The sequence below is a fragment of the Pseudorca crassidens genome, chromosome 15 (genome assembly GCF_039906515.1).
Source record: "Pseudorca crassidens isolate mPseCra1 chromosome 15, mPseCra1.hap1, whole genome shotgun sequence".
Classification (NCBI taxonomy): Eukaryota; Metazoa; Chordata; class Mammalia; order Artiodactyla; family Delphinidae; genus Pseudorca; species Pseudorca crassidens.
The window spans coordinates 45438414-45462140 of NC_090310.1; the positions used below are offsets into that span (position 1 = coordinate 45438414).

The 23727-nt window shown below is 44.8% G+C and overlaps 1 protein-coding gene across 4 annotated transcripts in view; it reads left to right on the forward strand.

Annotated features, from left to right (window-relative positions):
* Nucleotides 1-23727, forward strand: part of LOC137207503 (kinesin-like protein KIF16B) — a 278846-nt gene that overhangs the window by 193665 nt on the left and 61454 nt on the right. For 3 of the 4 annotated variants that reach the window (XM_067707442.1, XM_067707444.1, XM_067707443.1), the window contains 2 exons: nucleotides 778-900; nucleotides 19711-19800. In XM_067707442.1, coding sequence (XP_067563543.1) covers nucleotides 778-900; nucleotides 19711-19800 — 213 coding nt within the window. Of the gene's footprint in view, nucleotides 1-777; nucleotides 901-5817; nucleotides 5957-19710; nucleotides 19801-23727 lie in introns of those variants that run through there. The other variant, XM_067707445.1, reaches the window with a different exon arrangement.

Here is a 23727-nt window from a genome sequence, read left to right on the forward strand (position 1 = left end):
AAATATGATTTTAATTATTTTATTACTGTTACTGCTTCAAAAACACATCTTCTTATGTTTCGTAAAGCCCTCCGTTAGTGTTAATGATAAGGATTGTTCAGAGATTTCCTTCCCTTTACACTCAGGAGAATTCCCTTCTAATTTTTTTTAATGCCTATTCCTCAAGCCCCTCCGTCTTCCCACCATCCAGACCGTAGACATTTGTCAGAGCCCAGTTGATTATTAATCAGATGGAACCTAAAGGAAACACTGGGGATTCATTTTAATTGTGGTTGAAAGAGCTTTCCACACTACACTGCCTTATAAAAATGCCTGGAAGTTAAAAATGAAGTGCATTTGAATAAAATCTCCAGCTTTAGAGCTTTACGTACAGCAGTCTGGTAGTCTGTGAAGAAAAAAGAAGTTGTTCAGTGATCAAGACTTTTCAGAAAAGAATCTGGTTTATACCAGACTTTTTTTTTAGAGTCAGGATATGTAATCTGTCCTTTTTTTCACTTGTTCTTATAAATTGGAAGGAACATCAAAGCCAAACAACATTTGGAAGTGCTTTCGCCCTACCTTTTTAGAATGGTATCCCTAAAGAAATGGTCTTTTGTCATGAGAGAGACTTAGCGTTTCTCTTTCAAAGGAAACCATCATTTTTCTAAGTAAACTCTACTGGTCTGATGCTCTTTTCTTTGCTTGAAACGCGTTTCCTCCGCCTGGCCGGGCGGGGTATTTGCAGTGCAGTGATCTTGGTCTCTCTCTTTGTTCTCCCATCTGATGTGCCTTTGATAGCGGATGGTGTCTCGCTCTTTGGGAGCAAATCCAGACAACCTGAAGGACCCCATCAAAATTAGTATTCCACGCTATGTCCTCTGCGGCCAAGGGAAGGATGAGCACTTCGAGTTTGAGGTCAAGGTAAGTGTCCCTTCTTTACTCTTCTGGGGGATGGAGGCTCGAGGCTCTGCAGTGCTGTCTTTTCTCTAAATGGAGCTAAAGCTACATATGAACGTGTTGTTTTGTACGATACTGGTCATGCCCTTCTTTAAACCAGTATGTGAAAGTCTAGGCTGGAGCACATGGAGGGAAGTTATCCCATAGAAGGTAGTGGTGGCTGGGGAGTCCGGCTGACATGGAAGTTACTGTCACCTACCAGCCCCACAGGTAAGGTCACCAGCCACCCCAAATTGCCCAGGATTTTCCTGCTTTCGGCACTGACAGTTCCACACCTCGGGAACCCGTTTGGTGCCAGGCAAACCAGGACAGTTGGTCACCCTACCATGGGCTTAGGCTCAGTTCTTTAATCTATAAAAGTGGGAACAATAATATTTATGTCACAGGGATATTAAGTGCATATAAAGTGCTGACTCCAGTGTTTGGTAGATAATAAAGGATACATTATAGCTGTTGCTGTTATTTCTACTGCTATTTTCATTGTTTTTGTTTCTGTTGTTCGTAATTAGGAAGCTTTCCTAATCTGTTTACACATTATTTGATTTATACAGCTTTTCAGGAAGAGATGTGCCTGTTTCCTTACCTCATATTTCCCCAAATACTTCCCCTTCATCTTATTTCTAATTGACTTCCATTGACTCATAACACTTCATTAAATACTGCTGGCCGCCATCCCCTCCTCGAGGAATTGATGGTTAATCACACTTCTTCATTTTCGAGGGTAGGCGAGGGTGTTGTATGATGTTCACTACGGTCCCCAGTATCTGTCTGCCGGGGGGCATTCCTAGAGGTGCTTTTGGTCAGATAAACGCCAGAATCTGGGTGTTGAGTTCTTCAGACTCGGATTCTACTTTGCTGAGTGACCCAAAGTCTTTACCTTCTCCGAGCTTCAGTCCCCTCATTGGTAAGGTGAGGAAATTGGGCCTCACCAGTGGTTTCCAGATTTCTTTTTCGCTGAACAGTTTGGTCAGGGAGTCTCGTAGGAGGAAGAACACTGTAGAAGCAGCTAAGCGTGAGCTGCTTGCTGTGGGGGAGGGAGGGCGGAGGGATCCTGAAGCCAGCCCCCCCCGCCGCGCCCCCGCTGCTTCCCCACTTCCTGGCTGCACCTCAGAGGAGCCCCTGGGCTCGGGGGGATCCCTCCCCTTAGGCACAGGCGCTCCTTTTCAGTCTTCCTGGAGAAACAGTGCAAATAACTTTCCTGATTAATCAAGGTTTTAGATTCTTATTTCTGCCTACTGAGCTCCCCCCCCATTTTTTTTTTTTTAACAAAACGTGCACATTAATTTATATCTTTGAGGTTTCTGTTGAGAAGACATGATTCCTGTGTGCTAGTGTTGGTGGTTGAATTTGGCCAGATTCTGCGATTTCTTATTAAAATGTTGCACCATGTCTGTGATCCAGTGCTTCTGCTCCTCCTGACCTAATGCCTGATTCCTGCTCAGTTTCCTTCGTCAGCCATTTGAAACTGTGTGTGTGGAGAGTTCCATTTATACATATTGAGAGACAGTTTCCTAAGGCGTGTTTGTATTATTTCCATATTTTTAAATTAGAGGATAAAGACTGGCTTTCACCAGTTCAGAATTTGAATTCTTCAAAACATAGAACTCACAGCACTGGAGGACATGCAATGATTTTAGTTGGTACATAGAATTTCCATAGATAAATGTATTAATAAAGTATGACTATTAAATCGATTTCATGCATAGAACTTAAGTCATGAATAAAGAAGATACTTAATTTTTTTTAACTGAGTTGATTTAAATAAAAGTTGCAAGCAAATTATAGACCTGGCCGTATGCCGATCTGGCTAAAATTGTGAAGATGCAACCGTAAAGGCAAGTTAGAGAAACCACATATGGGAACTGTCTGGCACCTTTCAGAATCTAGGCTGGCCCTCACTGAACTGATCGAAGCCCTGTCTGAGAGCATGTCATTGTTCCGCTTCCTTCTGTTCTCATCCCAGGTGTTGCCATCATTAGCACCAGGAATCGACTGTCAGCATTTGCCTGGAGAATTCCCGCTTCTCCGAGTAGGAAGGGCCGCCCTGTGCATTTACAGGGAGGAGGGCTGATGGTCTCACATTCCCGTGGCGGGTGGAGCACCCCGTCAACAGAGCATCAGGGCCCAGTACTAGAAACTTCATTAAATACTGCTGGCCGCCAGAAACCCTGGGAATATACTGTCCCGCCCTTAACAAAATAGACAAAAGTAGCCAGGCTCCAGCAGAAGCGTAGCTGTCTGAAAAGTGCTGGGGGAGTGTTACTCCTCCAGGTGACCTCACTGTGCCTCATCTGTGAAATGGGGCTGAGGAAAGCCGCAGGCTGGGTTGGTTTGAGGACTGTGGGAGCTTTTGTATGTGAAGTGCTTGGAGCAGTGCCGGCCACATCCTAAGCGCCGCGTAAGGTGTCGGGAATGAGGGAGATTTTACCCTTGGAATCCCCTTCACGACGTTCAATGTGCTACTGTGTCTTTATGAGGATTTGGGGTTTTGTTTTGTCTTCTTCTTCGCTTTTTGGTTGTTTATGTCCTCTTAGTGTTCTGAATTTAAAATGGACTATGCCAGCCTTTTCCTTCCATCACTTTATTTCATGCACACGCAATGTTTTCTAGAACAAGTAGTCACACTTAGGGTCATACTTTGGCTGCTACTGAATTCTCTTGGTGAGCCAATGGCTTTAAGAAGAGGAAGGTAAAAAGTATTATTTTTAGAAAAGTCTGTTCTGTTAGTCCCAGATCTTCTTTGAAGGAAAATATGATGATAAGGTATATAGATATTTTATATCTGCCTCATTTAAGGCGCTGAGCTGACTCGGCCACACGCAGGTCCTGTTGGGTGTAAGTCCCCAGTGACTGAGGTAACAGGTCCCCAGGAGGACGCTGGCCTGTGGAGGGGTGGCAGCCCCAGAGCGCTGTCTCTCAGCTTTTTCCCTCACCCTTCGTGTTCCCTCTGCCTCCTGCCCTTCCCTACCCACCCTGCTTTAGATAGAATTGATTAGTTATTTAGATCATTCCTTCTTCCTGTCCAATTTCATTTTAATCCCCAACCTGGTAGCTCCAGTCCTCCAGTCCGGTCTGTTCATTGCCAGATGAAGCAGTCATGATCCTTGTTAAAGGGATGCTCGAGGTAGGCTGCAGGGAAGGGGGTCTGGGGGGAGAGAGGGAGAGAAGAGTGGTTCCCAAAGGCATGTCTTCTGATCCCCAATGAGTCCTGAGGAGGTTTCCATCACTGGACTTTAAAATGAGAAAAATAGAGGTTTTAATTATAGAGGACTGTCTTTTATATCTTCTCTATTTGGGGGATTAAAAACAACTTTCTTTTGTGAACTAACTGTGAGAATGGGTAAGTGTAAGCTTTTTGGGTTTGGGTCATATTTAATTTTTTAAATCGACTTCATTGAGACATAGTTTACATCCAGTGACATACACACATTTTAAGTACAGTCTGATGAGTTTTGACATATGTGTACACCCCTGTAACCAGCACCCCAATCAAGATTTACGAACTTTTCAGTCATCCCGGAAAGTTTCTCCAGCACTGATCTGCTCTCTGTAACTACAGATTACGTGGATCTGCTCTGGCGTGTGGTGGGGATGGGACCAGGTGGCATTTGCCCTCCCGGGTCTGGCTGCTTCCACTCCACATGCCTTTTGGAGATTCATCCATGTAGTTAAGTGTAACAGTAATTTGTTTCTTTTTATTGCTAAACAGCCTCCACTGTGTGGACACATCACAGTTTGTGGGTTGGTGTCTGTTTCGATGTTTGCTTCTGACAATACGGAAAGCTGTCATCTCAGTGTCACCTCCCCCTTTATTGACCCTGAAGGACTCATGTGAGAACCCCTGGGTCAGGGTATCTGTTCCTGTTGTTACCCTTGCAGTTATACCTGCCAGTGTCTCCCAGTAGCACAGCCTTCTGGAACTGTGTACGCATTTATGTTGAGAGAGGTGCATCCCACCAGCTGATGTCAGAGACAGACAGAAGAGCTGAAGGTGTGCAGGCTGGCTCCTCTTGGAAAAGAGCACATTCTGTGCTGACTGTGGTTGAATGTGGCCTGCTGGTCAGCAGAACATACCTGCACAGTCCGTGCTAGCGCGGAGCTATAGGCGTCACAAGTAATAACTCCACCTGGACCACAACAGTCATCTTCAAACTCCTGCTTCCACTGCTTTTCAGTGAATGATACGTGAAATCAATTACCCTGCGTTATACTTGCCATCCTCAGTTAGCTAGGACCAGACTGGGTAGAGTTTAATTTTTAAATTGCATTTCAGCATGACACAAAATCTGTGCTTATGGCTAACAGAGGCTGTCATACTCTGATGTCATAGAAATAAGCTGATGTCTCCAGCATAGTTTTAAATCTCCTACCTTTTAACTTACATGTTAAAATGATAATATAAAGAAATAACCTAATGCTGGTAATTTTTTTTTAATGTTTTGTTTCCTGAGAGTTTTCATCCCTCTAAAACCGGAAGTAATCTTCACAGGAGATTGTCTTCCTGTCTCCTTTGGCGAGTGTTGACATGTACGCCAGTGCCACGCGCCCCCCGCCCCCCAGCCACCCCGTTACCCGGTTTACTCCCGTCACAGCCACAGTCCCATTTTCTTCTCTTGGTCGTTGTCGTGTTTATCGCCGGTCTTTCCCGTAGGTGTCAGCTCCATGGGCCCTCGTCAGCCTGTGCAGCCGTGAGGCCCCAGCCCTTACACGGGCCGGGCTGGGAATGGGCCCCCGTACAGATGACTGTGATGTGACCCACACAAGGCTGGCCACAGGTGTTGTCATGAGGCAGAGCCTGTTTGGGGCTTCAGGGGTTATGTGGCTGGGTGTCCTTTGTAATCAGCCCCTCGGGGGCCCCTCGTGCTCCATCTCTGTCGGCAGGTTCATCACTGATTCGCCCTCCCTTCCTCATCTGGGCCCCCGGGCACTCTTCAGCCGCTGCTCCTGGAAGCCCATGTGGTAGTGTCGTCTCCTGTAAGGAGGCTGCTGGCACCTCGTATTGTTCAGGAGAGGACAGGTCCCCACCTTCTGTCACGTGGCTGCAGGAGCTCAGCCTTGTGTCCACTCGCAGACCAAAGGGATGCGAGACTCCACGCTCTACCTGGAACACACGACGCCCAAAAAGCAAGCAGCCCGTGCTAGCGTGCTCATCAGGCCCTTGCTGAAGGCACCGCGGTGACAGGCTCCTCCTGTCCCCGCGCGCCTGCTCACGTTCTCTAAGTCCTGGTCAGTGGCCTGAGGAGGAGAAGGAGAGGCAGAGGAAACAGGAGAACGGATGACAGCGGAGAAGTCTAACCTCAGGGAACACGCCCAGCGCAGACCTGTAGACCCTGCGGGTAATCCCTGAGCACCCGGGCGGTGGTAGGCGTTTTCTTTTTGAGTTTTTAGCTCTGTGAGTCCTGCCTCCTAATTTCCGTCCGTTGCGTCCCAGAGCCCGGGAGAGGTTTAGCCCTGAGAGCTCTCCCATCTGCCGGGTCCTCCCTCGAAAGAAGAGACCCTGAAGGTGAGATGGGATAGTGGTAGAACCTCAGCGCGGCCGAGGTTCAAGTTGGAATCTTGCTTTTACATCTGAAGGACCACGTGCAGGGACCCGGGGACCAGGGCCGCAAACCGTGGAACAGCATTGACTCCCAGCGGCAGGAGCACACTGGCGGTGGGTCATGTGCTTGATTTGGCCTGAACAGACTTTAAAACGTTTCGAGTGAGTTGTCAACACTTCAGACTTGGGAAATCTGACGTGGAAATCCAGATTCCCCAAGTTGCGTAAAACGTTTTACACTGACATCTATCAGGCACCTTCTTCGTCCCAGGCACTTTGCCAGACCCTTCTGCAAGCGTGGAAGATGTACCAAAATGGGGATACTATCTACAGTTAATGAACGAGGAAATTATGAGTGACTCGCCCAGGGCCACGCAGCTACTAAGTAGATCCAGGTACCAGATGTCCATGGAATCTAAGTCCTCTGAGCCATCCCGGTTCCCTCGCCTACTCATCTTACTGTACCTTCTAAATATCACTACTTTCTGCACCTTTTGGAAGTTGAGGCCCTAGTGTTGCCCTAGACAAAGTGGCCATTTCCAAATCCTCACTTGTTTTCAAGTGTTGCTGTTATTTTTGTGTGTGCTTTAACTTTGATCTTGAATTCCGGTCAAGTCACAGGCACTTCATATAAATTGGTGCTATTAACGTTTTGACAAACCTGGAGAATTTGATGGTGGATAGACCTGCCAGGAAGCATAAGGAGGAAATGCCCAGAAAATGTGCAGTTTGGGAGCTGAAGAAATCACATTTATAGTCAGGGAAATGTCTTTTTATTTGGCAGAACAGAAATAAGAGCCATTTCAGTCTATTAGATAAACTATGCACACACATACATCTTTTAGAAACATTCCCAACTTGATAGGATATAAATGTTGAGAAGGATTTGTGTGTTGGCGTCTGAATCTCTGCTTATTAGTAACTGATGGATGTTCTCCCGCGTGTGCATTAGCAGAGCTGAGACAAATGGAGGCTTGCATGAGCTGTGGTCCATCTAGATTCAAATACTCAGTTTGTGGACTATTTTCAAACATAAATATCAAGTGGAAGAAATAACCTTAAAAGAATCCTATTTTATCCTAAGGTTTTATTTTTTCTTTAAGCACTCTACCCATCTCTTTGAGAATGTTGTCTTTCGCTAAAAAAATAAGAAAAAACAACTTTCACTTCCCCTATTTTAACACAAAACAACTCATCTTTTATATTGCTGTTCCTTGGGCAGTTGTTTATCTTCACAGAGGTAATGCTGCAGACATGAGAAATGGTGAAGAGGAAATGAGACTGAATCACAAGCATAGAAGAAAAGCAGTCATCACCTTGTGATCCTCCCTTGGATTTCCATTTCAAGTTTGTTTTTCCGCTATAAGAATATATTAATATTTCCTTTCCTTCATTTCAGAATTCTGGGAGTTTTACATCTCTTCCTAGAGTAAAATTTGTTTTAAAAGAAATCACAAAATGGTTTGAACTCCCCTTTTTGCAGTTGCTGCCCACAGGTACCCTGGCCTTTCAATATGTGTAATAAAAGGGCTTTTTAAGGAACGTGATTGCGGTGCAGGAGTTACCAGGTACTGAGTACCCCAGCACTCTGCTCGTTGCTTCATGTTTTTTAGTACAGCTATAGGTTAGGTGTCATGAGCTCATTTTACAGATGAAGAAACTGAGGCTGGAGGAGTTGCATAATTTAGCCAAAGTCACACAGCTAAGTGGTGAGTGGGCTAAAGTGAGGATCCAGGCCTGTCTTAATCCAGAGCTTTACATGATTGCGTTCTCCAGCGATGACTGGTAGAGAGTTTGCATTCCGTGCTTTGCCTCTGGGTATCTGAGTAATTTGCTGGGAAATTGCTTAGGCTGTCATTCTCCCAAGTTCTCACAATTTTAAGGTAGAATAATACCCCAGTTCCTCTCCTGTTTTACCAAGGTGTTAGGGGGAGGAAGAAGTATTCCTTAGTAATGATCTTAGATTTGAAACGCATCCATCTTACCAGAATATTCGGATCTTGGTACATTCTTTCAGGTTTACCTTCAAATTACCATATAAAACTAAGTATACTAAAATAAATGGTATTGTTCCTATTTTGAAGGGACTGAGATTGAAGCATAAAGAAGCCATTCTCTCTAGTTATTGCAGAAGGCTGAGATTTGGGCCAGCTAGAAAGCCCCATTTGATTTTGCATCACTTCCTGTTATGCGGAGGGTGCCGTAACCAGCAGTCAGCCGCCAGGCTCCTGTCTGCGTGGTGCACTGGATTCAGACCAGGTTCAGGAGCCAGAGACTCCAAGGCACCTTGTTGGTGACGCATCTACACAGAGGATGTCTGGGGCATTTCCTAGATAATAAGGCTGAATAAGCTTATACCTCCTTGGCTTTGTGAACCCCGTAACCACGCTTCCACATTACCAGCAGGTGGGGACGGATCTAGGGTTGGACCTTAGACTCCCCTCTCCCTGCATCTCCTCCTGCCAGGGTCCGTCTTCTTCCCACAGGTGCCATGGAGACGGGTTTTCTGTAGTTGGTGGAGCTCTAGTTCAAGTTCACAGAGCCCAGTACAGTGGAGGAGATGCAAGCGTGGCTCAGGAGCTCGTGACATGGTTGGAGGACACAGTTCAAATGGCAGCTGTCCCCTCGCCTCCAGTACCCGGGATGGTTGCTGACACAGTGTCTTTTCCTTTGTGTCCACTTGGCCACAGAGCTCAGCACTCCTTTGGGTTCCCCAGAAAGAAAACATTGCTGTAGTTTCCTAGGGAACCAGAGAAGGAAATACATTGCACATCTCAGAGCAAATAACTGAAAATACCCCCTTAGACAATTATGTTCTCCCCAAAGCACCAGTGTCCCCCACCCCGCTTCCTAGATGTCCCCTGGGAACTCCAGGTGCTGCCCCCCTGCTAAGGGTAGTGGTGGGGTGTCACCTCCAGCCCCCTTCCTTGGCCTGTATCCCCACGCCTGCCTGCGTACGCAGGGGACCATGACGTTCAGAAACAAAAAGTTCTTCAGTTAATAGGACCCACCCTGTAAAGGCAGTTCAGAGACCACTGCTTGTTTCTTGATGTGTTTTTTTCAGGAGTTTTTTCCACACACCTACCTGCACTCATTCTTACCCCCAAATTGTTTATCACTAAGTCAAGACTCCTCTCTTCCAAAGGAATCTGGTAAATGACATTTTCTTTGTTTTACAATTCTTTACCCTCTCCCTGTCTCCTCTAACGCCTATTGTCCAAAAACTTTAAACATTTACAGGTAAATCAGAAAAGACCTGAAATGCAAAACATTCTGCTGCCCACGTTTCAGGCCGGAAAGGGAATGAGAAGATAGCAGGGGAGAGTTTACTGAAGAAGCCCTGGGCTCCGCTATCTTTATTATTCATTCACTTATTACTTAACAAGTATTTATTTGGTACCTGTAACATTTTTTTAAAGACCATACTAAGAAGTATCAAGATATTGAGGAACAGAAGAGGTGCGTAAGCTGTTCACATACTCTGGGGTCGGTGAAGTGGGGGAGAGAAACACGCAGAAAATAGAACAGTGCGGAGCGAAGGGGGTCATGTTGGGCACCCGGGAAGACTTCAGGTTTTGGTGGGAGTGAGAGAGGGCATTCTAGGCAGCAGGACACCGGGACAGGCCCGCGGGTAGACGGGTACAGATGATGCTTTGGTAACAGGAAGTAGTACCACTTGAGGCCAGCCCTGGGGAGGAGCTCCTTTCTGGTAGAAGCAGAGGAGGACGATGAAGTGAAGCTGAAGCGGTCTTGAAGGGAGGGGGGAAGAATGCGGTAGCAGCATCATTCTGAGATGGGCTGAGAGGCTGCTCCGGCGTTGGGTGTGGGCGACCTTAACATCTCAGTAAAACAGCATTGTCCGTGAGGATTGAAAACCTAGAGCGTGTGGAAATACTCATCACAGAAAATGTAATTTAGAAGGATTTCCATGTAGGAGTGACCCTGCAGAGTTAAAATAGCGTACATTTAGTGTCAGTGCGTCCTGCCTTCCTGGGGAGGGGTAATGAGGGCGGTCTGCAGCAGTTCCAGGTAGCTCACAGGACAGAAGGGGGTTATTCCGACGGGGTCCCACCAGAAGGTCTAGGGAGCTAGGGAGTTTGAGGCAGGAAGAGTGAGCTGGAATCCAGCCTGAGCCCTCGGTGAGTGATCAGAAGAAAAGAGGGGCTGGGAGACGGAGAGAGGTTAGAGCATCACGCTGGAGACAGACATCGGATGCAGCACACTTGGTGTGGGCATCCCCGTCAGAAATCTGAGAGCGCTGGGCTGTCTGTCCTCAGAAAGACTGGGCCGTCCTGGAGGTGGACCAGAGCGAGGGGTACTGGGCGGCGAGCTGTGATTAATGGGCTGCTGGCCTCTCCTCCCACCTCCTGGGTAGCTCTATTTGCAACATTTGTCTGAAGAGATTTTAATGAAATCTGATGTATTAATGCTTGCTGTTTATACAGATTGAAATATTTGTTATATATTCATATTTCCTCAAGCATGTTCATAGTTATGTTACTGCACAAGACTGTATTTTGCAGAAATCTGGCAAAACTTGTTTTAGTATATATTAGGGTGGTATTAGACCATTTCCTTCAAGCTATTACTAAACACAGGGCATCTCATTTGTATATACTTGATGGAGCTCTTCCAAATGTTGTTTAAAAATAAATGTTGTTGAGGAGACCTCTACGAGTAACTGCTTACTTACCTGGGGCCAGTTAGAGTATTTTTCTTTGGGTGAGAAACTGTTGATTCTCTCCTTCTTACACAGATAGATATACACAAGCAAATACAAACTGATGACAGGTCTTAAAATCGACAGTCCTTAAACCGGCAAAATATGTATATAACATAAATTTGTGGAAAGCACTCACTTGAGAATTGTTCATAGTGAACGCAGTTCATCTTGTGGACACGTTTATGGTGTTTTAAGTTGCACTTGATCATTTTATGGTCCAGAAAAGATGGATTTGTATCAGCAGACTCGTTCAGTGAGCGAGAAGTAATGAATTTGGTCCTCAAAGCCGCAGAGCAATGATGCCCTGCGTTTTCAGCATGGAAGAGAACAGTTGAGCGTTTTGACCTGATGTGTTGGGTGTACTGACCTTCTGTGCCTCCTCTCTGCATCAGCACCTCATCCTGTGCCCAGTTTTAATTTGGGGGCAAAATAGGACTTTAGTGTCTATTTCCACTTCCTGTGTAGTTTTCCCAAACTTCACGTGCGCTGTCTCCCCAGCTCTCAAAGTGCGGTTGTCTCTGTTACAGAGAAGGGATCCGACTGTTTTCCTGTGGGGAGGTGGCCACATGGTTGCCTTGGGCGCCATTTCTGTGGTGCTCGTGCTGGTCTTCACTCATCGTCTACGTGTTGATAGGCAAGGGGAGACTTAAAGTGTTCTATATACAAAGCGGGAACGGGAGCCTTTGTGATCCTTGTATTTAACCTGGATTCAGGTGAAAACTTCATGGGTAAAGAGTTTGGAAATCTCTCTGTGCCTCACTATAAACTTGGGTTACAAATATATCGAGAATGCACCCTGTTCTCAGTGCAGAGAAAACAAAAAAAAAGATACCATTATGTGACTAATGAAAATAATCTTTGATTCAGATGAACCTGAAAGATATCACCAGAACAGAGTTAGTGGAGCCAAGATAGTGGAGCCTTACCTTCTCTGAAAAGCAAACCAACCTTAAGTACATCTCTCGGAAAACTACCAGCACCTGATATGGTGCCGACACATACTAGTAGCTCAATAAACGTTTATTCCTTCAATGAGAGGCCTCCCACCACCACCCCAGCTACTGCCAAAGGCCCACTCCCTTAGAAGGCTTACAATCTTGTAGGTTAGAGAGACGTTTATATAATTAATATCGGTTATATAAATTAACTAGTACAAGTTTAATTCTATAATTAATGTCCCGTGATGTGTGCTCTGATCAGAGTGTGAGCTGCATGCCGGGAAGTCACGGAGGAGGGAATGATTCTTCCAGGGAGAAAGGAGTGGAAGCAGGGGTGCTGCCAAGGGAGGGACTGTGGTTGGACACGCGCCCTGGAGGCTGAGCAGGAGGCCACGGGACGGGTGGATACCGAGGAGGCCATTCGAAAGACCCTTCCAGAGACCGACAAACGTGCCCCATTTCTGTGTTGACCAGTTGTCTGAAGTGTGAGATTTTTTTTTTTTAATCCACTGGGAGCTGGGGTTAGAAAAGGTAGTGTTGGGTCAGCCGGGAACAGGTCCTGAATGCCATGCTAAGGGCTTTGACCTTGAGAGGGGAGTGCATGGAGGGGAGTGGAAAGCAGGAAGCTTGTGAAAGGGTAAAGAATTTGGAGATTTCCCTCTGCCTCGCTCTAAGCTTGTGTTGCAGTTATACTGAGAATGCGTCCTGTTCTCCACAAGCCACCACATCTGATTTGGGGGCAGCAACACGCAGAGCTTTACAGCAAGGCTGCCCAAACTTTACCCTGCGTCGGAAGCCCCTGAAGATTTTGTTAAAACACAGATTTCTGGGCTCCACCCCAGAGTTCCAGATGAAGTGTGGGTGAGACCTCAGAATTTGCATTTCTAACAAGTTCCCAAGTGAAACTGTTGCTGCTGGTCAGGCGTCCCACTTTGAGAACCGCTGGTTTAGGTTATGGACTGAGATACTGAAGGCAGAAGCTGCTGAGATCTGTATGTGGGTTTATTAATGTGAGTTTATTAAAATATCAAGACGCGAGGCCACAAAATGAACCATTGCCTTAAATGTACCCATAATGATCTTCTTTGTTCAGTATTTTGGGGAAATTATATACAGTGTTAATGGTTCCAGAGAGTCCCCACCCTCTTCATTATCTGATCCCCTTACAGACCTCGTTGAGCCCAGTTCACAGGAACACACAGCTTTGGATAGCTCTCTCCCCGTCAGGCCATCTTCCTCTGTCTCCTTCCAGCTCCTCCCCCGCTGTCCCCCTGCATCCCGTTGTGAGCACTGGGGGCTGATATCGAGAAGCAGAAGCAAGTGCATTGGATGCTTTCGGGGGCCCTCTCAGGGACTTTATCTTCCTCTTGCCGGCTTATCATTTTGTGCCCAAATGCCCTGATTCTGCTTCCCCGGGAAGTCACTCAGCCGCCCTGTCCTCCGGAGACTCGGTGTGTGCAAGTTGTCAGGGAAGTTGCCGTGCCTTATAAAGGGGCCACCGTGGGCAAGGGGAGTGAAACCCAAATTATGAAGTAAGCGTGAAGTAGCTGCTGAATTAATTAGAGATTTCAAAATGTGGTCTGACATGAATGAGCTGTGAAAGCAACAAAGCAGAAGAAGCAGGACTTTCCCGGTGGTCCAGTGGTTAAGACTCTGTGCTTCCAATACAGGGGGTGTGGGTTCGAAGCCTGGTCAGGGAACTAAGATCCCATGTGCCATGTGGTGTGGCCAAAAAAAAAAAAAAAAAGAAAGAAAGAAAGAAAAAAAAGAGGAAGACGCTGCCGGCCAAAGCCTCACGAGCTGGTGTCCAGTTATCTATATCCATATCCTGATTCTGCTGGAGGCCATCTCATCTACCAGCGAGATGAACAGTGGCCTTGCTGGTTCACTGTTGCCAAGCCTGAGTGCACTTAAGACAAGCCCACTGGGGGCTCCATCCTCCAGTTCTTCATCAGGATGCCCGTGGTGTGTCAGGTACTCTTCTAAGGTGTAGTGAAAACCAGCTAAAAATCCTAATTCTCCTGGAGCTTATTCTAGTAGGGAAGAGAGACAGAAACAAGACATACAAGTCAATATATACAGATGGCGTTGTTTTATTGCGCTTCTCAAATATTGCGTGGTTTTACAAATTGAAGGTTTGTAACGCAACCCTGCATTGTCAAGATGATGGTTAGCATTTTTTAGCGTTAAAGTGTTTTTTTCACTTAAGATATGTACATTGTTTTCTTAGACATGCTATTGCACACTTAATAGACTACAGTAAAGTGCAAACATAACTTTTATATGTACTGGGAAACCAGAAAATTCGTGTGACTCACTTTATTGCAATCCGCTGTACTGTGGTGGTCTGGAACCCAACCCACGATATCTCGGGGGTGTGACTGTACCGTGTTAGGTAGTAAGAAGTGCTTAGTAGAAAGATAAGAAAAGAGAAATAAGTAGTGTGGAGATGGGGAGTAAGGAGGTGCAATTTGAGATGGTATATCCAGAGAAGGCATCACTGAGAAAGTGGCTTTTGAGCAAAGACTTGAAGGAAGTGAGGGAGCTAGTCACGTGGAAAGAGGATTCCGGAAAGAGGATTCCAGAAGGAGGAAAGGTCACAGACAAAGTTCCTGAGGCCACACTTAGTGTGTAGTACGTTTGATGGGTTCTAGATAAGCAAGGAAGGCAGAGTGAGCAAGGGAAAACGTGGTGGGAGATGAGGCCAGGGAGGGGACAAATTGTAGAGATCCTTGTAGATCAGCGCAAGAACTTGAACTTGTACCCTGAGCAAGATGGGACGCCTTGGGAGGATGTCCCATTCAGCAAAGGAATGGCCTCATCTGACAGTTTTTAACAAGATCACTTTGGCTGCTGTGTTGAGAAAGGAGTGAGGGGAATGTTGCGGGGAGGGAGACAGAAGCAGAAGCGAGGGGACCAGGTAGGAGGCTGTTAAACATAGTCCAGGCAAGAGGTGGCGGTGGCTTAGACCAAGATGCTAATGGTGGTGATGGTGCAAAGTGTCAGATTCTCATTATATTTGGAGTGTGGTGGAAAGGATTTGCTGACTGATTGGATGTGAGCCGTGAGAGAAGGAGGAACATCAAAGATGATGCCACAGTTTCTGGATTGAAGAAATTGAAGAATGGCATTGTCATTACTGAGATGGGGGAGCAAGTCTGGATGAGATTAATTTTGGTAAATTTAGCCATGTTAAGTTTGAGATGCAGTTAGACATCCAGGTAGGCAGACATATCAAGTAGGCAGTAGGATGTACGAGTCTGGGTTCAAGGGAGAGAGATGAGCATCCCGGGAATCAGTGGTATAAGTTTACGCTATGAGATGGGATGAGATCACCAAGGGAGTGAGCTCAGGTAGAAGATAAAACACGTTCAAGGACTAAGCCCTGGGACACTTTGACGTTTAGAGGTCAGGGGGATGAAGAGAAATCCCAGTAAAGAAAACTAAGGTAAGAGAGGCAGCAGCCTGGAAGCCAGATGAAAAAGATGTTTCAAGGAGGAGCTGTCGGCTCTATCAAATCCTGCCATAGGTCAAGTGAGGTCAGGGCCAAGAATGAACCAGTGGTTTAGCATGAAGTAACCTGTGGCAGTCGTTGATGACCTTGGTAAGAGTAGATGAGAGTAGTTTGAGTGGAATGTGAGTAACTGAGGCTGGATTGAAGGGATCCTGGGAAGAAGGAAATTGATGACATCAAGAATAAACTCTTGCGGGGCTTCCCTGGTGGCGCAGTGGTTGAGAGTCCGCCTGCTGATGCAGGGGACGCGGGTTCATGCCCCGGTCCGGGAAGATCCCACATGCCGCGGAGTGGCTGGGCCCGTGAGCCATGGCTGCTGAGCCTGCGCATCCGGAGCCTGTGCTCCACAACGGGAGAAGCCACAACAGTGAGAGGCCCGCGTACCGCAAAAAAAGAAAAGAAAAGAAAAAAAAAAAGAATAAACTCTTGCAAGGAGTTTGTTATAATAGGAAGGACAGAAATGGAGTGGCAGTTGGAAGGGAAAGGGAGGCCAAGGTGGAAGTTTAAGGTGAGAGAAATCCTAGCTAGTTTAGATGCTGCTGGAATAATCAGTAGAGACTGGGGATGTGTTGGTGCAGGAGAGAGAAGAGAAAATTGCTGATTGCAGTTTCCTTCAGAAGGCAGGGGGGCGTGGAGTCTAGAATCCAGCATCTAGGAAGAGGGGTTGGCCTTAACCAGGAGCAGTGGTGTACATCCCACGCCCGGTAGCAGGAGGGAAGAGGAGATACAAGGCCGATGGTGGCCATGGTGGGCTGAGGGTGGTTGTGGGAGTGTTCTATTGATTGCTTCCACTTTCTCAGTGAAATAGGAACTCAGGTTATCATCTGAGAATGAGGAGAAAGATGGAGTAAACTGTTTAGAAAACTCTTATCTAAGAGAACGGGAGAATGGATGGAATGGGGAAATGTGGTATGACTGTTTGGAGGCATCCAGGCTGACCTCAAAGTGGTGACCGTGACTTTAAAAGAGGACCAGGCAGCCATTTGGTGGCATGTTTTCCTTCGTCCCCATCCTGCAGGTACAGGGCGGGAGTAAGCAGACAGCTGAATTTAACCAAGATTGTGGTTTAGCTTAGTCAAGGGAATTTCAAGAGCAGAACAAAGAGATTTGAGGTTGAATGCAATGGAAAGGTTGTAGTGATTGCCCATGGTTTCCAAGTTGGGTGAGGGAGGAACCAGGGCAAAGGTCAAGGAACAGGAGGTCGGGGTGTTGGAGGGATCGTCTGTTGGTTGATGAAATTTCCAAGATTCATGGCAGGAGTTCCATAGCATTGGAGCAGATGACAGTGAGCAAAACCTAAGACGTTCAAGGAGTCGGGGATGTGACTGAGGCGAATTGCCTGCGAGAAGGATGGGTACAGGTAGGATCCGAAGGTGTGGGCTTCACGTAGGTGGGGTTTTAGGAAGGGCAGAGGAGCAGTGGTGTGAAAGTTGGATGGAAGTAACAAAGCGTCTACCAACCTCCCAGCACAACAGGATGAAGAGTGTGGGGAGAACACAGTCCCTACTTGAGATGGCTACAGGGGAAGGGGTCCCTCGGGGAGAGCCAGCTCTCCGTTAGAGTGAAGATGAACGGGAAATTCCCAGAAGAGGCTGAAGATGGGGGGATTTTGCACTTGACTGACTGTGGGTTCAAGAGGAACAGTGGAAGCAGTCAGAGATCCAGGGAGCACTAGAGTCTGAGGGAGGAGGGAGACCTAGGCTTCTTCTGTGACTTTCTCTGGATTCCAAAGTCCCAGGACAGGATGGTTTCCCTGTGAGCATCCTGCATCTTACTACTCCCGGGTCACGGGTATGGTTCTGTTAATTCCTGGGCTTTCTTGGGAAGCAGGCAGCATCACGCCCGCTCGTGTCCAGGTCTCTCCTTGACACCTGGTTTGCGTCCAGCCAAGGTGGCATGTTGCTGTGCTCTTGCCCTAAGGAAGCCCTCACCCCCTTGCTAATTGTGCTCAATGGGGTCTGTTGAGGAGGAGAGAGCTGGGGAGAAAACCCCCAGCTGAGCTGCCAGGAGCAGTGTTTCCCAAGCTTTGGTGACATTGGTACTATTTTTACTAAATGATTTTTTGTAAACATACGTACTTTTTATTCCTTACAGAAATATCTTTTTAAAAGAAACTCACAAGAAGAAACCTGCCACAATTAAAACACTATTGTAAATGATGAATATAGAGCCAGAACAATGAAAGTTTTAATATTATACATCCTTGGATAACCCCAAATCATCTAATTTGCCACTCGGGGGAGTGAGTGACCCTGCGGAAGGCTGAGACTCAGGACTCCCCCCTCTTCCTCCCGAGGCTCCCTGCATGGGTGTCCTCCCCCTCCTGATCTCTGTGGTTTACTGATCCCTGACTTTCCTGCTCACCCCTGGGGTGTACATGCAGGAGAACCAAAAGCTGAATCACCAGCCTGAGAAGGGCGTTTCTCTAATGTGCGGGGTAAGGTTTCCAGTACAGGGGCGCGGCCCCTGCAGAGGCCCAGTGTGGGAAGGAGTGTGCGCTTCCAGGGAGTGAGACACTTGCGGGAGGAGAGGCTGGAGGAGAGGCTGCTGCGCGCAGTCGGGTACAAATATAAAATCTGGGTCTTCTAGGAGCAGCGTGAAGCTTCTAGGGGACTTCAGGGGGGAGGTAGAATGATCAGATTTAAGTTTTTAAAAAGCTCCCCTGTCAATTGTGCAGAGAAGGGATTGGAGGGGCAACTGGATGGAGACACGGAGAGCCCTGGCCGAGGCCGCGTGAGACCTGGTGGCCCAGAGTGAGATGGCAGTGGCAGTGAAGGATAGAAGGGTAGAGCGCTAAGGAAGGCCTAGGAGGTGAGAGGTGCAGGACCAGGTGCTTGTCTGACTGTGGCATGTTGGGGGGACCTGGGGACCAGCGTCTGTTTGGTGTGGCTTGGTGGACGGTGGTGACATGCACTGAGATGAAGTAGAGTTGAGATTGGAGAGAACGGGTGGATTTGTTTCACACAGGCTGACCTTGAAGTTGGTGTGTGGCATCTAAAGAAAGACATCTCCCAGTTAGGGACATGGGTCTGGAGCTTGGAGGAAGAAGGGTGGGAATGAGATGGGAACGTGGTCAGGAGCCTGTGCCTCAGGTGTGACCGTGGAGGCTGGTGGTGTCTCCCAGCCTCTCCTGGTCACCGTGACCTTGGTATGTGACTGATGGGCACCAGTGGCCACCTGCCATCCAATAGGAACAGTAAGTTCCACTACTGGTTAGAGGCTGGACTGAGAATTCTTCCTCCGAAATAAAGCAAAATACAGTGTGGGTTTTGATACTAATGATCATTGAGATGCAGACAGATTTGTTTTGTTTTTCCTTTGTCCTCCTCCTTCTCTTTTGTCCTCCCTCTTCCTTCTCTTCATCCTTCTTTTTCTTCTCTGCTGCTGCCTCTCTCTTGTCCATTGCGGTGGCATCTGGAAACCAACACTGACATTTTATATAAAAGTGTAAACATTTCGTGTAGGCACATCACTGTAACAGAAAGGTCACGCTGTGGGATGTCCTTTCCGCACCCCACATGGAGAGTGGAGGGACACTTCTGATAAGCCATGAAACTCTGTGTCCTTCACTTTACAGAGTCACATGCTGCTCGTAATCATATTTGGGAAGCAGAGATGCATGCTTAAGCAGAGTACAGTTATTATTTGTAAGTCTTATTTGTGCTGCTAGATTAATATTTTCCCTTCTGGAGAAATTTACATGCTAATCACTTTTCGTTAATTTTTAAGTTATTTGAAACAAATTTAAAGAAACAAATTTTTGAATTATTTTAAACAAAACAATTTGTTTAATTTGAAGCAAATTATTTTTTTAAGATGCATTTTTAAATTGTTTTAATTAACAATTAAAAAAAATTTTTTTAAGAACAATTATATGATTGTCTTATTGGGGTTTTTTTGAATTTTTGAATTCTATTTTATTTTTTTATACAGCAGGTTCTTATTAGTCATCAGTTTTATACACATCAGTATACATTAAACAAATTATTTTAAACAAATAAGAGGAAACCAATTTTTCCTCCAACTAATGCTGATTTATTTTGCTTTTCCTGGTTAATAGATCACTGTCCTGGATGAGACGTGGACCGTATTCAGGCGTTACAGTCGTTTCCGAGAAATGCATAAAACATTGAAGTTGAAGTATGCAGAGGTGAGTTACGAAATAATTATCTCCAATTAAGAACATTTGTTTTATAAAGTAAATGAGTTGAATGCATTATCAATCCCCCCCTTCTCTTTAGGTATTAGCTTGTAAGTGTCACCAAATTTTATTTCAATTACTCGTCTTTCAAAGATAGGTTTTTAATTTTTGTCCTCTGTTCCATTTGCATTCTACACAATTCAGACATTTTTTGAACACAAAATTTTGAGTGATAGTAAAGCAACAGTAAATGAATTCTATCTTTTTCATAAATTTTACAGTGTATTTTAAGTAAATATTTTAATCAATTTATAACTTCTCAGCCATGAGTGAGACCTATTAAAATAAAATAGTAATAAATTTTTCAGTATAGATTTGCCCTTTTTTCTCTTAAAAAAGATTGCATTAATGCTTAGACTTCCACATAATGAGGAGTAAAGTCATAAAAGTTAATTTGCCCTCACACATGGAGGGGAGGTAGACAGTAAATACAGAATTATCTAGAAGCAAGGAGGCATTTCATCTGATAAGATAACCAGAGTGTATTGATACATTAGTAATCTTTTTTTTTAATTTTTGGACAAAGACTGGTTTTTAAAATACTTTTAAGCAAAGAAAAGTATTCCTAAAATTAATGTGTATCTTCCAAGTGAATGTATTCTTATTATTTTTTTGTTTGTTTATTTTTGCTTCAACTAAAGGAAACCTTGTATAGGCACAGCTCTTTGGGCATTTTGATTTGAACTGACTGACTACAAATCAGTCAATAATCATTGTCTATTTAGCCTGCTTTCCCTAAGTATGGCTTTTCAGTGCATTTTTATAGTGTCTTATGATATTCTAAAAAATAATTTAGTCAGACTTGTGTCCCTGACTTGTTTCATGTTAATTACATAATGTTTCCTTAACATCTGCATGACTTCTAAGCTCCCTTGTCTGATACACAATATAAAGAGAAATATCTTTGGGTAGATAAAGTGCTTCCTTGATGTGTAAAAGAATCTAGAGTCCAGGAAAAATTGAGCTATCTTTGAAATTCTGTTGTTAAGTTATCATAATAGTATTCGATTAAAAATTGAAGAAGGTTCAGGTATGAATTTTAGCTCAGTGTTCCCAAGAGGCTTCAGTTCCAGAAGCAACTACATCAAAGTCAATTTATTAAGTTTGTCTCTGCAATTTACTCTTCATGTCCCAAGTTAGTTTTGACAATAACAAGAAGTAATTGTATACATATTAAATGTATAGAGCAACTGGTTTTTCAAGTGAGCTTTGCAGCTCATTAACTGCTGGATTATAAGTTACTATGTCAGTACTTTAATAATGTACAGATTTTCATATTAACTTGCTAAATTCCCACAGTGTAGTTGGAAAAAAACAATTTACTTGAAAAAAAGGATACAAACTTTACCAGGATTTATATATCTATATATGTATGTATGTATAAATTCATTCCGTGATTTATTTCATATCAGTTCTTTCAGTGCCATTAGTTCAATGCCATTCTACACAGGCACATCTTTCTAAACTCTAGTAATACAGTAGTGGACAAGAAGAACAAAAGTGTCTTCTCTTATATATCTTAAATTTATATCAGGACAGACTGACAATAAACCAGGAAAATATAATAATAACTAACAGTTAAAAAGTATGCTTGCTAAGTTGCAGTTACCATTTTAAGTGAGGTATATGCATTATAGGAAAAATATCAATAAAATGTGATGGGCAGAAGGTGTTGGACACTTTAGTATAAGGACGTTTCAGGGTTGGGCTCTCTGACAAAATGGCATTTTAGTTGAAATATGAGATGAGAGATATTTAAATAAATTTGCTAAGCAATAATAGACAGGTCTAATCAGTGTTTTAAAAGAAAACTTTGGAGCAGACAGAAGCAGTCTTTAAAGATATAATAGAAGAAAACTCAACCTGAGTTTAATAATGATGTGAACCTGTGAACTGAAGTGGTTGTCTGCTACCAGACAAAATTAATGAACAGAGATTATCACACATGTAAAATTATTTTTAAGGGGGAAAAGGGTGTGTTACATACATGCTGAAAAAATTAAGTGGCCTTCAAATGAAGAAAATCGAGCTGGTTTCCTCCTTCATTTGGTCATAAATCTGTATTGAGCAGCCCCACACTGCGTACAATTGTGAGCAAGACAACGACATCCCTCCTCTCATGGAGCAGAGAAAATGAGCAATAAACAGACAAACAAAGCCCAGTAAATAAGAGGATTTTAGGTAATGTTAGGTGCCATGGAGAAAATACAAGGCAATGTGATAGTGTGGCCTGAGAGCTGGGCAGTGGGCTGCTTTAGATGCGCAGGTGATCTTGGGGTGAGATTGAGCTGAGATCTGATGCTGAAAAGAAGAGACATGTGAAGATTTGGAGGTGAGCACAGCTGAAGGTGAGGGAGCAGCAAATGCAAAGGCCCTGGGATGGGACCAAGCTCAGCGTGTTTCCAGAATGAGAAGACCCAGGGAGAGTGGCCAGTGTGGTAAAGAGCAGGGCAGGGGCCTGACCACGTGGCACCGTGAACCTGAGTCTGAGTGCCGTAGGAAACCACTGGATGATATTCAAGAAGGTCTGAACATTGAAACCCAGCTGGAATTTCCATTCTATTCATAGAGGACTTCTCCCAGAAACCCCTTTCCTGAAGACAGATTCGTGATCTAAATGATAACGAAGATGGGAAGTTGCTTTTCCACACTGAGTCCAGCTTTGTGACTTACAGTTTCTTTCTTATAAGGACAAAAAAACATTATGAAAGGGAAACTACAGACATGTGTGCATGTATTTGAAAGAGAAGAGAGAATGTGAACAGTGGTTACCATGTGGTGAGATCCTAAAACAAGCACCGCCTAGAGACAGGGAAGCTGAGCTAATTACAAACCCCGCAGGGCTGCCTGGGTGCCACAGAACTTTTCCTTGGCCACAGCTCTGACGAACTCCTCCCAATTCACTGAGCGCTTCCTGCCCGGCTGTGCTGTGCCTTTGACGTTCATGGTCTCTGTGGCGGGAACGAGAGACTCGCCTCTTGTGACACAACCCGTGAGCAGAAGCCCAGGCAGTTCACCTCTATTCCCTATTTCTAACCGAACAATATTATCGAAACAGAACCGGGGAGAAACATTATCTCTAAGCACACAGTAGCATGTCATTCTAGATGGTGATAAATCTTATTTCAGTGAGAGGGCAGCATCGTCCATTTAACATTTTCAAGATGAAGCTTAAATATCAAGATAAATATCAGGTTTATTTTTTTCGTTAAGTTGACATTTCTTTTGTGCAGCCTCACTTCACATCGTCTTACTTGCCGAGTGTTTGTTGGGACTTGAGATCAATAATCTGTGTATAGGTATTCATCAATTATGATTCATCTTATAATTGTTCATATAATTGTATATAATGTCAACCTTCTTGAAGTAATTAGCTGCCTCCAAATGGGGTAGCTGTTTGGCCTGACAACATCCTGGAAATTATTGGGCTTGTTAAAGACAGTATTTCTTCAGGGAAGAAAGCCAAAGGGTTCATATGGAAGAATGCTGAAAGTTTCCTCTCAGGGAATGGCTGTTTCATAGCCAAGTGGGAACAAGTTTTATTTACCTCATCCCTTCACCACATTGGACTCATTATTTCTATGGAATTAGAAAATAGAAAACTACTCTTGCTGTCTTAATTGCATAACAAAATGGTTGGTGATCATTTTTTAAATGATACGTATTAAGTTTATCTAGTCATACAAGGTTCCAAACTTTTAATCAAGCTGAAAAAATATTGAAAAAACACACTTGAATTCAGTATATCCAGAATTTGTGATATACTTACCAAGATAGAGAATGTTTATTCACCTCAAAACTGTAGATTTGGTTATAGCTTTTAATCTTTTGGAACTTTGTCTAAAGTTACATCCTACTCATTCCCATTTCATTGTG